Source organism: Heterodontus francisci, chromosome 27, assembly GCF_036365525.1.
Source record: "Heterodontus francisci isolate sHetFra1 chromosome 27, sHetFra1.hap1, whole genome shotgun sequence".
In the NCBI taxonomy this organism is placed as follows: domain Eukaryota; kingdom Metazoa; phylum Chordata; class Chondrichthyes; order Heterodontiformes; family Heterodontidae; genus Heterodontus; species Heterodontus francisci.
In genome coordinates, this window is record NC_090397.1 from 7,726,348 (window position 1) to 7,739,791 (window position 13,444).

Below are 13,444 nucleotides of genomic sequence, written 5' to 3' on the forward strand. Positions count from 1 at the left end.
GCGGAGCAATGGGTAGGAGGTGTCATCTGAAAATGCATTCACCAACCACAACCACCACGTGAGGTCATTATACTTCTTGGGGCACTGCTGCTAGGTCTTCGGGTCCAGACACCGAGAACTGACCCTCCTAGCTACCTGCTCCCAATCCCTTCTAAGGATGGTCCTTGAGGGCCTCCTGGCACCCTGTGAACCATGGCGTCGCTCCTCCTGTCCACCTCCACCACTTAAAGTCTCCAGCACCGCATCTGAGACCCTGGAGCCATCTCTCTGCCCTGGTATTCCATTTTCCTTGTTTAAAATTGCAGTAATAACATTCAGCAGCAGCCTCCTATAATTCAGTGCAGCTTCCTTTCAAGAAGGACAGATTGTCTTTAAGAACAGAAGGCTGGTTGCACCACATGTTTTTAGCACAACACTGCTCAGCTCCCTGCTGAGCGCAGAGGCAGCCAGCAGCATAGCAGACACTCGGCCCTATGCTACTAACCACTCAATAAGGTGGCAGCACCAAATTTATATGCTGCGTACCTCCACTGGAACCAGCACAGAGAGATCTTGAATCATGACCCCAGTGCCCGAAAAATGGGGCAAGCCAATATTCAGCCCTTTGCATCTATGCTACTGCTTAATGCAAGTGCTTGTGGTAACCTCTTGGTATTCTAGTGACCCTCTCTGGGTTCATGCTGAAGAGCACTGTGTTCCTGCATTCTGAAGAAAGCAGACAGAACATGATGATTACATAACTACACATACCCATTTAGTTATTTTATTATCATTGCATGTGTACAAACATATTGACAAAACATATCATAAGACATATGATTAACAAACAACCTGCCAGTTGATCTGTGCAGCCCTCTAACTTCTTCAAGCCCAATGCCATTGTGAGCCGCCCTACCAAATCATTAAATAATTATCTGTCCATATTCAATAGTTAAAGGTACTTGCTGGTAAGGGTCATCACCTGTAAATTGCATGTTACTTTTTTTTTGAAACATAACTGCAGTGTGGTTCAAGATGGAGCAAGATGGCCTGTACAAATTCCAACCCACAGTATAATCTCTTTGCCACATCCTTCCTGGGCACAAATGGATTAGATCAGATTAGAACCTGACTATTGGGCTGGATTGGATTGGACTGGACTGGACTGGACTGAAATAAAGGTTTAGCAATAATTTCCTGGCTTTTGTAATCTGTGCCTGTTTATAAAGCCCTGGATTTCATACGCTTTATTAACGGTTCTGTTAACCTGTCCTGCCATTTCCAAAGATTTGTGATCTATAACAACACTCCCTTCCCCAGGTGTCTCTGTTCTTGCAGCCCCTTTAAAACTGTACCATTTACTGAACCCTGGAAAACACCACTGTATACACTCCCTCCAGTCTTAAAAGCAGCCATTCACTACATTTCTTTGTTTTCTACCCATTAGCAAATTTTGTGTCCATGCTGACCCCTTTATCCCATGGGTTTCAATTTTGCTGACATGGCTATTATGTGGTACTTTATCAAACGCCTTTTGAAAGTCCGTATACACAATATCAGCTGCAGTGCCTGCATCCACCGTCTCTGCTACCTCATCAAAAATTCAATGAAATTAGTCAAACAAGATTTGCCCTTGTCAAATCTGTGCTGGCTCTCCTTTATTAGTCTATGCTTGTCCAAGTCACTGTTAATTTTCTTCTGGGTTAATGTTTCTAAAAGCTTCCCACTAGCCTGTAATTGCCACGTTTATCCTTCTCCCCTTTTTTGAACAAGGGTGTGTAACATTTGTAATCCTCCACTCCTTTGGCATCACATCTGTATCTAAGAAGGATTGGAAAATTGTGGCCAGCAGCTCTGTAATTTATTTAATTTAGAGATACAGCACTGAAACAGGCCCTTCAGCCCACCAAGTCTGTGCTAACCAACAACCACCCATTTATACTAATCCTACATTAATCCCATATTTCCTATCACATCCCCACCATTCCCCTCCCACCTACCTACACTAGGGGAAATTTACAATAGCCAAATTACCGATCAACTTGAAAGTTTTTGGCTGTGGGAGGAAACCGGAGCACCCAGTGGAAACCCACACAGTCACAGGGAGAACTTGCAAACCCCGCACAGACAGTACCCAGAACTGGACCCGGGTCGCTGGAGCTGTGAGGCTGCGGTGCTAACCACTGCGCCACTGTTGTAGAAGTGGGCAGCACAGTGGCGCAGTGGTTAGCACTACAGCCTCACAGCTCCAGCGACCCGGGTAATTATAGAAGTGGGCAGCATTACTTCCCTCATCAACCTAGTCTGCATCCTATCTGGACTGGGTGACTTATCTACTCTGAGTACTTTCAACCTCTAGTATCTCCTCTTTATCTATTTCTATCTTTTCCAGTAGCCTGACAACCTCCTGGCTTATCACAGCTTTGGCAAAGTGCTCATCCCTGATAAACGCTGATGCAAAATACTCACTTAATGTCTCAGCCATACCTTTTGCCTCCACCAATAGATCTCCATTTTGGGCCCTAATTGGCTATACTGTTCCTTTGACAACCCTTTCACTGTTAAAAGATTAATGTGGAAAATGTGTATTTACATCAGCTAGAATATGCTTTACACATATGGTAACTCTAAAAAAAAGCAACAAACTAAACAAAACCAGCTGGATTGGGAAACCAGTTGAAGCAACGTTGCATCCCCTGTTTGCACTTCCAAGCGCACTGGAGTACAAGAATAATGAAGTCTTGTTGCAATTGTACAGAGCTTTGGTGAGACCACACCTGGATCACTGTGCATAGTTTTGGTCTCCTTATTTAAGGAAGGATGTAAATGCGTTGGAGGCGGTTCAGAGGTTTACTAGATTGATACCTGGAATGAGCGGGTTGTCTTATGCGGAAAGGTTGTCAGACTGGGCTGGTTTTCACTGAAGTTTAGAAGACTGAGGAAAACTTGATTGAAGTTTATAAGATCCTGAACGGTCTTGACAAGGTGGATGTGAAAAGGATGTTTCCTCTTGTGGGTTAATCCAGAACTAGGGGGCACTGTTTAAAAATTAGGGGTCGCCCTTTTAGGACAAAGATGAGGAGAAATTTTTTCTCTCAGAGGGTTGTGCGACTTTGAAACACTCTGCCTCAGAAGGTGGTGGATGCAGGAACGTTGAATATCTTTAAGGCGGAGGTAGATTGATTCTTGGAAGGCAAGGGAATCAAAGGTTATTAGGGATAGATGGGAGGTGTAGAATTCGAGACACAAACAGCTCAGCCATGATTTTGTTGAATGGTGGAGCAGGCTCGAGGGGCCAAATGGCCTACTTCTGCTCCTAGTTCGTATGTCTGACTGCCTTAGAGGCAGTACAGCGAAGGTTCACTAGATTGGTCCCTGGAATGAGAGGGTTGTCCTATGAGAGGCTGAGTAAATTGGGTCTATATTCTCTGGAGTTTAGAAGAATGAGAGGTGATCTCATTGAAACATACAAAGTTCTGAGGGGGCTTGACAGGGTAGACACTGAGACGTCGATTCCCCAGCTGGAGAATTTAAAGCACAGGGGTACAGTCTCAGGATCAGGGGCTGATCATTTAGGACAGAGATGAGGAGAAATTTCTTCACTCAAAGGGTTGTGGATGCTTCTTCATTGAATATATTTAAGGCTGAGATAGACTTTTGGCTTCTCAGAGAATCAAAGGTTATGGGGAATGTGCGGAAAAGTGGAACTGAAGCCGAAGATCACCCATGATCATACTGAATGGCGGAGCAGGCTTGACCAACCATATGCTCCCATGTTCTGATTGAATCACTGTGGAAGATTTGCTGGCAGCAGAGATGAGTGACAGGGTTTTCCCCTGTTTTCCTGATGCCTCCCTGGATATCCTAGTAGAGGAAGTGAGGGTCAGGAGGGAAGTAGTCTTCCCAGCACCTGGAGGAGCATCCCCAGAGCCATTGTCTGGCAGGCCTGGACAGAGGTGACTGTTAGGATTAGGGAAAGCAGCATCATCCCAGAACCTGGGTTCAATGTAGAAAGAGATAAAAGGACCTCACAAGTGTAAGTATGCCTCTCAACTCACCTTTTCCCCCATCAATCTTAACTACTACTTGCCCTCCATCACTTCTTCAACAAGGCACCCCAAAATACTTCTCTTGCTCATTTCAATAGTGACCTGTTCCTTTGCTCTCATCACACCACATACTAACAATATTCTCTTCTCCCAAATGAACATTTTCACAACTACCAACAATTGTCACCACTACTTCCTCACTTCACCTCACATAAAAGTCCCTTTACATTCAGCACCTCCCTATGCTGAGTCCATTTTGATTCTGCTACACCCTTTAACACACACACACACACACACACACACACACACACACACACACACACACACACACACACAGCGCTCCGTCTGCAGGACAGTACCAGGGAGAGTACAGGACAAGGTGTGGAATCCCAAATATCCTCAACTTTACATGGACAGCACAAGAAATCCTGGGAAGCTGGTAGGATCATGAGCATCGGGGAAGAAGAGACTGGTAGCTAACTGAGCAGAGTGTCTGCCTATTAATGTCTCTGAGGGAATCAAGGGACATGGGGAGCAGGCAAGAAAGCGGAGTTGAGGCATACCTCAGACATGATCGTATTGAATGGTGGAGCAGGCTCCAGAGGCTGGATGGTCTACTCCTGTTCCTATTTCTTATGTTGTAACCTATCATTCAGCTCAGCACAGATGCAATAAGCTTAGCAACTTTCAAACTGCATTCTCAAGACTGCCACCTGATCACAGACTGCTTCACTTTTCCATCCTAAGTCCTCCCTTTTATCTTTCTTCTAGGGCCTTCTCAACACCAAGAGATTCCTGCCGAACAGACCTCAGAAGAGCACAGTCCCTTTGAAGGTGCACAGTCAGGTGCTCCATCCCCCGCAGGCATCCATTCACATATTGGCATACAGCATAGGTTCGACGAAGAGTTACACCGATCTGCACATGTTTAAAACACCCAGCACCAGCAGATCCTGGTGACAGGGACAGCACAGAAAACACCACGTCAGAGGGCAAGGTCCTCTCTAGCTCTGCTGAGAAAAAGAAATGAGGGCTTTGAGGGCCCCGCCATGAGAATAAATCTGTTCACCTCACACAAACAGCTGTGCAAGGTATTGGAAGGTGTATCAAAGAGTTTCATCACTATTGTTGAGAGTGTGGAGGACTCTATATCCAGCCCTGGCAGTGAGTTCTAACATGGCATCACCACTCAACAATCTACACTGCAAGTGTAATCACCTCCAGGGACACTACAGCTGGGCCCGCACAACAGTCCATGGTAGTAGGCCCTACAACTTTGGTGGAAGCTCAAATGGCTGCCCTGAAGGCTCTGTGTTCCCCAATGGAGAGGTTGGTGGATCAAATGCATAGGGGCTTTGATGGGATTGACCATTTTCTGCAATCTTCTCTGCCCTGGCAAAGAGGGCATTGGTCATGCAGACTGAAAGGATCCAATGGCATAAAAGTTCAAGGCTGTGGCATGCCTCCAGTAATCCAGCAGGCATCAGATCCTACTCGGAAATTGCACAGGTCTGCAACAGCCTTTCTGAAGAATCACAGCTTCTGCCTACACTACTTCACAGAGAGGTCCAAGAAGTGTTAAATTCTAGAAAGCTTGTTGTGGAAGGATGATGCTGGAGCCTATCTTTATTCAGTTTCACCTTTATTGCACAGAGTAAAAGGATTACAAACATGTCGCTCCTCACTCAAAAACCTCCCCCAGTCTCAGTAAGTGTTTGCTTATAAGTGCTCAAGTCAGACCCCAATTAACACCTTCCACCTGCATTTAATTAAAGAATTAATACACAATTAAAAGATTAGCAAGAAGGTGTCTCCTGGCCTGTAGATCCTGTGTGCTGGCTATGGCTTCCTGAATGCAGCCCCCAACCACCCTGCCCCCTGAAACCCATCACATGTTATTTTTTGAGAGGTCATGTGCTGGTGTTGGTTGCTGAGGCTACTGCTTTTCCTCCTTCAAGTCTTGCTCCATCCAGAACAAAGAGGAAAAATGGCTCCCATAGCAAGTAGATAAAGCTGACTGTAGGGTGGTAGGGTAATAAAAGTGTAGAAGTAGGGATTTAGAAGCTTGAAACTTTCCTGGAAAACCACAGTAAAACAGATGATGATCCAGTGAGCTCCTTTTTATACTGTCAGAACCAATCATGCTTAGTTTTTCTGGTGATCTGAGACTTGGTGGGGTAATGCGATTTCATGTAAAAATGCAGTGAGTGCAGGTAAGGCGTTATTTCAGTGTCACTTTGACCATTTAATTTGGACACTGCTTGCCTGGGGTGAGCATCTGACCTAAAGGCAAAATCTGCCGAGTTAAAATAGTGGGGACGGGGACAGTGCACAGTGACCCCAGGTAAGACCTTACCCCGCCTACACGTCCCCTTTCCGTCGGGTAGGTTGGTTTAAAAGCAGCCCTACCAGCATAAATCAAAGTACTCCATCTAGTATTATAAATAAATTAAATTGATGTATGTATTTTAAAGCAAAAGCATTCCCTTCTCGTGTTTGAGAGTTCTGATGAAAGGTCACAGAACTGAAATGTTACCTCTGCTTCTTTCTCCATAGCTACTGCCAGACTTGCTGAGTATTTCCAGAATTTTCTATTCTTATTATGGATAATAATGTTTTTCTTTCACTGTTGTAAGCCTACTGATAGTCCTTTAAGATTTCAAATATATCAGTAAACTAAACCATTGATGCTGTCTTTTATTACACTAATGCCCTAATTTGAAGACCTTGTTCTTGAAATTTTTACATACATACCTGCAGTGGGGTACAGATATATGCAAACATTGCTTCCGCTAGTATCACAAGATTATCACATAAAACGATGGTCCCTCCAGGTTGAAGTGTTCCTCCTGCAATAAATAAACAGATTCCTGTACGTTATTGACTGCAATTCTACAATGATCTAATCTCCCTCCAAAAGTCATTGAGGAATTGAAAATCAGTCTGCAGCAGAAAGACTTTGCTACAAGTAATTTAGTTGTTGAAATGAGCCTCTGCAGAGACTGAGGTGTTTGATGGAACAGAAATTGTTCACCAAGTGCTTCTAAGGTTCTGCATCCAACATCTGGCCATGAAGGAGGAGACCTGACAGTTGCTTCACTGGGTAACTTAGTAGTAGCCTTCTCACAACGATTTATGTTGTTCTATCGGGAGGTAAGGCTGAGTGAAAGCCACATGCTTCCAAACAATGGAAGTGAGAAAATGATAGAAGCAGCGACCCATCAGTGTCCTCAAGTGTTTCCTAGCCGCTACATCAAGAATAGCAAATGCCAGAACATAAGAACCCAAAGACATAAGAAATAGGAGCAGGAGTAGGCCATTCAGCCCCTTGAGCCTGCTCCGCCATTCAATAGGATCATGGTTGCCCTGATTGTGGCCTTATCTCTACTTCCCTGCCTCTGCCCCATTACCCTTGACTCCCTTGTAAACCAAAAATCTATCAACCTTAAGGTAAATTGCATGGGCATGGTGCATTCCACATTGACTGATTGAGTGCTGTTTTCCTGCACCCCATTTTTCTTATATGCCCAAATCAATAATGAGAGAGATATCATCTATTCCAGGTAGCTTTGCCCTATTGCAAGACTTGGAACCCTGGAGTGCCATTCACGAACAAAACACTAAAGAATTGTAGCATCACATTTCTCCTCGAGTCTATTCCATGGTTCTTACATTTCTGTCTTCAATTGCACCTGCTTCCTCCACTTGCTTCCCTTCCCCTTTGCAATGATTCTGATGGCCTTAGTGTCCACCATATCTAATTGATGTCTCTGTTGCCTAAAGATGTAGGGCTGAATTTTACTAACCCCTCGGCATCATGGATCATGGCAGGAAAGCCTGTAAAATGCTTAAAGGAGCGGCCCACCACGACCCACAACACCGAGAAGGCACCGCCGCATATTAGCCTCAATGCGGACCTCCGTTGTCAAGTGGCGGGGCCTTCATTTCAATATTGAAATTATGTAAAATAAATGCAAATCTCCTTACCGTATGGAGTTCCGAAGATGTGCGAGTTTCGGGACAAACACTTTTTATTGGCTGCGGGGATGATGGGAAGGGGTTGAACGGCAGATGTGTTGAGGTTAGGGAGGAAAGTTCCATCAGATCGGACGATAAAAACACCATTGTGGGCATTGGGAAAGGGCCCACATCTTTTAATGTTTTATTTCAATGACATGTGCTGTTGCAACGCTTTAAAAATTTATATTAACCTGAAGGGCTTGATGCCTTTTAAAAATGGCACCGGCGCCTGCGTGGTGGTGCAAGACGCTGTAGCCAGGGACACGGTAGCTGCAACCTCTATGTCGTCAGGGGTGGCCGCTCCGCCCCTTCCATTTAAATGAGCCCCTTCCATTTAAATGAGCCCATGTGCATAAGATCGCAGGGGCTGTGCGGCAGCACTTCCTTGTCAGAAGGCCGCCGCCTTCACAGCACCGCCGCGCAGCACGGCACGCTGATAAAATTCAGCCTGTAGAGTCCTTCTGGACCGCTGGGCTGTTAAGATTACCTACCTATTGCACAGTTTCCTCCTACAGGATGACCATGCTTGGGTTTGCGGGTTGAAACGAATGGTTCCATAGCAATCAGTAGATCCAAATCCAGCTCATAACCTTTCCAGGCCAGATTTTCATTTTGCTAGAAAAGACAAGAAAAGTGCTATTTTGAAAGAAAAATAGGTGATTCAGTTTACTGTTCACTTTGTTCATCAGTACAGGACTTACCCTTAAGAAATTTAGAAGTGGTGCAATGATGGCATCAAATGTTTCCAAATTCTCATAGCAGAATGCAGCCTTTGCAAACCTCACAGCAGCTTCCACAGACACACCATCTTCACCTACAAACATCAATTGAAAGAATGGGTGAGAAATATTGCACAAGCATTTATAATTTTTTTAATTCATTCTTGGGATGTTGGCATTGTCTATTTACTGCCTATCTGCAGTTGCACTCTGAAGGTGGTGGTGGTTTGATACAACTGAGTGACTTGCTAGGCCACCTCAGAGTTAACTTGGACTGAAGTCACAGAGAGGCCAGACCGGGTAAGGACTGCAGGTCTACTTCCCTCAAGGACCTTAGGGAAGCAATTTGTTTTTTTACAACAATCCGGTAATGACATGGTTATTTTAACAGATATTGGCTTTTCTATTTCTATATTTTTTGAACTGAATTCAAATTCTCAAACCGCTATGGTGGGATTTTGCAGAAGCAGTGAATGATACAGTACAGAAGGAGGTAATTTGGTCCACTGTACCTTTGAAAGAGCTTTTCAATTAGTCCCATTCTTCTGCTCTTTCCCCCATAACTGTTTCCCTTCAATTATTTATGCAACTCCTTTTTGAAAGTTATCAGTGAATCTGCTTCCACTGCCCTTTATCGCAGGGCATTCCAGATCATACAAACTCACTGCGTATATTTTTTCCCTCATGTCACCTCTGGTTCTTTTGGCAATTATCTTAAATCTGTGTCTTCTGGTTATCGATCCTTCAGTCACTGGAAACAGTTTCTCCTTATTTACTCAGCCCTTGCCATAAACTCTGTTTCCCAGCCACAAACTCCATTCTCTCCCTGGCCACTGTCTGAGACTGAACCAAGCTGCAAGCAACCTCAACATCCTTTTTGACCCTGAGCTGAACTTCCAACCCCATACCTTTCCATCACCAAAACCAATAAGTTCCACCTCTGAAACATCGCCCATCTCCACCCACCTCCCCCGCTTCAGCTCACTTGCTGCTGAAACCCTCATTGATGCCTTTATTATCCCCAGACTTAATTATTCCAATGCACTCCTGGCTAGACTCCCACCTTCCACCTGTCATAAAGCTGAGCTCATCGATATTTTTGCTGCCCGTATCACATGCGTTCAAGTCTTCAGAAGAAGGAATTTTCCTCCACACAAGATCAGATGGCAGGTTGTTCAACCTTGCCCGTCTAAGAGCGAAGACCAAAGTACGGAAGGTCCTCATCAGGGAACTCATCTTTGCTGATGATGCTGCATTAACATCCCACACAGAAGAGTGTCTGCAGAGATTCATCGACAGGATTGCGGCTGCCTGCTACGAATTTGGCCGAACCATCAGCCTCAAGAAAACGAACATCATGGGGCAGGACGTCAGAAATGCTCCATCCATCAATATCGGCGACCATGCTCTGGAAGTGGTTCAAGAGTTCACCTACCTAGGCTCAACTATCTCGATGCAGAAATCAACAAGCGCATGGGAAAGGCGTCCGCTGCTATGTCCAGACTGGCCAAGAGAGTGTGGAAAAATGGCGCACTGACACGGAACACAAAAGTCCAAGTGTATCAAGCCTGTGTCCTCAGTACCTTGCTCTACGGCAGTGAGGCCTGGACAACGTATGTCAGCCAAGAGCGACGTCTCAATTCATTCCATCTTCGCTGCCTCCGGAGAACCCTTGGCATCAGTTGGCAGGACCGTACCTCCAACACAGAAGTCCTCGAGGTGGACAACATCCCCAGCATATACACCCTACTGAGTCAGCGGCGCTTGAGATGGCTTGGCCATGTGAGCCGCATGGTAGATGGCAGGATCCCCAAAGGCACATTGTACAGCAAGCTCGTCACTGGTATCAGACCCACGGCCGTCCATGTCTCCACTTTAAAGACGTCTACAAACGCGACATGAAGTCCTGTGACATTGACCACAAGTCATGGGAGTCAGTGATCGCCAGAGCTGGTGGACAGCCATAAAGGCGGGGCTGAAGAGTGGCGAGTCGAAGAGACTTAGCTATCGGCAGGTAAAAAGACAGAAGCGCAAGGAGAGAATCAACAGTTTAACAGCCCCGACAACCAATTTTATCTGCAGCGCCTGTGGAAGAGTCTGTCACTCTCGAATTGGCCTTTATAGCCACTCCAGGCACTGCTTCACAAACCACTGACCACCTCCAGGCACTTACCCATTGTCTCTCGAGACAAGGAGGCCAAAGAGAGAGAAGAGAGAGATCCTAATTCGCACTAAGTCCTGTTCACCAATCACCCCTGTGCTCACTGACCTTAGTGGTTCCTGGTACAGCAATGCCTCAACTTTAAAATTCTCATCCTTGTATTCAAATCCCTCCTTGGCCTCATCCCTCCCTATCTCCGAAATCTCTTCCAGCTCTACATCCATCAGAGATCTCTGCAACCCTCCAATTTTGGTCTCTTGTGCATATCAAATTTTCTTTGCTCCATCATTGATCGCCATGCCTTTAGCTGCCTCGGCCTTTCCCTAATTCCCTCCCTAAACCTCATTGCCGCTCTACCTCTCCTTCTACCAATTCTTCTGTGCAGCACCTTATTAAGTTAAAGGTACTATATAAGTTGTTGCTAACTACTCTTTTCACATCGCATGCACTGACTTGTAGCATCCTCTTTTGCCTATCGTCTGCACCATATGTAACAAAAATCAAAAACTGTTTGGACAGTATGTTCAGTAAGGTGTAGGTTTGTTCCTGAAATTCCCCATGCAGAAGTCATAAGCATGGTTGCAACAGGAGGAGTTTTAGAACAGACTGCTTCATCACAGGGAGGAGGAGAAAATCACTTAAAAAACTGGCATCACTGTTGCCATATCCACCTATTGTTAACAAGAGCAGAACTGAAAGAATCAGGAAACCAAAAAAAAAATGAAAACGTCTAATTTAAAATGATATTACATTCCTCTCCCATTATTTTAACAGAGACGTTGTTCCATTTAAAGTACACAGATTTATGACCCATGGTTAAACTATGAATATAACATTAACATTTTTGACTGACATATATAGAAAATGTTAGCCTGAAAATGACTGAGTGGGGAAAGGAAATGACAAGCAAGTTGTGGAAGGAGGGAGGGATGAAGGCAGAAAAGTAGGGAAAGAGGATCAGAGCCATAGAGCAGGCTAGAGAAAAAAATTAGCATCAGCCAATTGTATTGTTTAATATCTTTGTAAGTGAATGATATCCAAGGATTTCAATGGATATTGATTTCAGGCAGAAAGACTGAGAGAAGCGGCCTCCTGGCCCAACAATTAAAGTTAAAACAAAAATATTACACTTACCTTTTTGGGCCTCTTGTGATCCCAATACATTTCCTCACTGGGTTGGCCTGGCGGGAAGCTCAGTACCACTTGCCGCAAGCCTCCTAGTAAAAACTGCAGTCGGACCTGACGATATCATTGGCACCGTACATGCATATGTTAAAAAAGGACCTTACTGGCTGGCCCGGGGCATATATCTTTGCCGTCATGTGAAAATCATTGCAAATCAGCTACCAGTGGCTCCAGATAGGGCAAGTTACCCAAACGATTTTATCAGCCCACGTGTCTGATTTCCACCAGTATGATAGGGTTAATATCCCTCCCTGCACACCAACCCCCCCCCACCCTGCCCACCCACTGCCCATAGTTAACACTGAGTTTTGGGCTGTGGTCAAAATGACAAAAATGAAATGTACATCAATATGGCAAGTTACCACAGATATTTTGGAAATCAGTGAAACGTTAGCAAGCAGTCCAGCTATTTAATCAGCAAATCTAAGCCACACAATTAAAATTCTGAGTTCTTCTGTCACCCCTCTCACCCGAAATTCTTTGCTGCACAGAGAAAGATAACAATTCAGAACAAGAGTTCTTACCAGCGGCTGCAAGCTGTATAAGGGAACTTGATTTGTTTATCCCACCAATCGGGTCTGTGCAGGCAGTTGCACTAAGCTGAGTATTACCACCACCACCTAAGGAAACAACACAAGTTTCAGTATGTTTACCATCTTTACAGTGGTTGCATGTAGCCTATCCTTGATCGTTCACTAATTTCTGCAAAACGTATTTCCTGAAATACGTTAAAATACTGCTGCATTGTTTCTGGAGGAATAGAATTCAAAAGCAGAAATGTTACATTGAACTTATATAAAACCTTGGTTAGATCAGACCTGGAGTACTGTGAACAAATAGTTCTAGTCTCCATGCTGTAAAAAGGATGTAGAAGTACTGGAAAAAGTGCAAAAGAAGATTTACAAAAATGACAGCAGAACTGAAAGGGAAAGTGTAACATGAAAGATTGAACAAGCTGGGGTTCTTTTCACTAGAAACGAAAAGGCTGAAGGGTTACCTGACAGAGGTCTTCAAGATTATGAAACAGTTTGATAAGTTTAGATGGAGAGATGTTTTCATTTGTGAGGAGTCCAAAAGTAGGGCCCATAATTATAGGATAGTCACTAATAAATCCAAAAAAGAATGCAGGAGAAACCTCTTTACTCAGAGCACGGTAAGAAAGCAGAACTCACGACCACATGGAGCGGTTGAGCTGAATAGCATAGATGCATTTAAGTGGAAGCCAGATAAGTAACATAGAAAATAGGAGCAGTAGACCATTCAGCCCTTCGAGCCTGCTCTGCTATTCATTATGATCGTGGCTGATCATCCAACTCAGTAACCTGTTCCCG

At 44.6% G+C, this 13,444-nt stretch overlaps 1 protein-coding gene across 7 annotated transcripts in view; it reads right to left on the minus strand.

The window, feature by feature from the left end:
- The window catches only part of LOC137384622 (cilia- and flagella-associated protein 54-like), a 712,374-nt gene that overhangs the window by 618,126 nt on the left and 80,804 nt on the right, over positions 1-13,444 (minus strand). For 6 of the 7 annotated variants that reach the window (XM_068058759.1, XM_068058758.1, XM_068058757.1 and 3 more), the window contains 4 exons: positions 12,638-12,733; positions 8,750-8,862; positions 8,540-8,663; positions 6,783-6,877 (listed from right to left, as the gene is read on the minus strand). In XM_068058759.1, the coding sequence (XP_067914860.1) occupies positions 6,783-6,877; positions 8,540-8,663; positions 8,750-8,862; positions 12,638-12,733 (428 nt within the window). Of the gene's footprint in view, positions 1-2,466; positions 2,526-6,782; positions 6,878-8,539; positions 8,664-8,749; positions 8,863-12,637; positions 12,734-13,444 lie in introns of those variants that run through there. The other variant, XM_068058763.1, reaches the window with a different exon arrangement.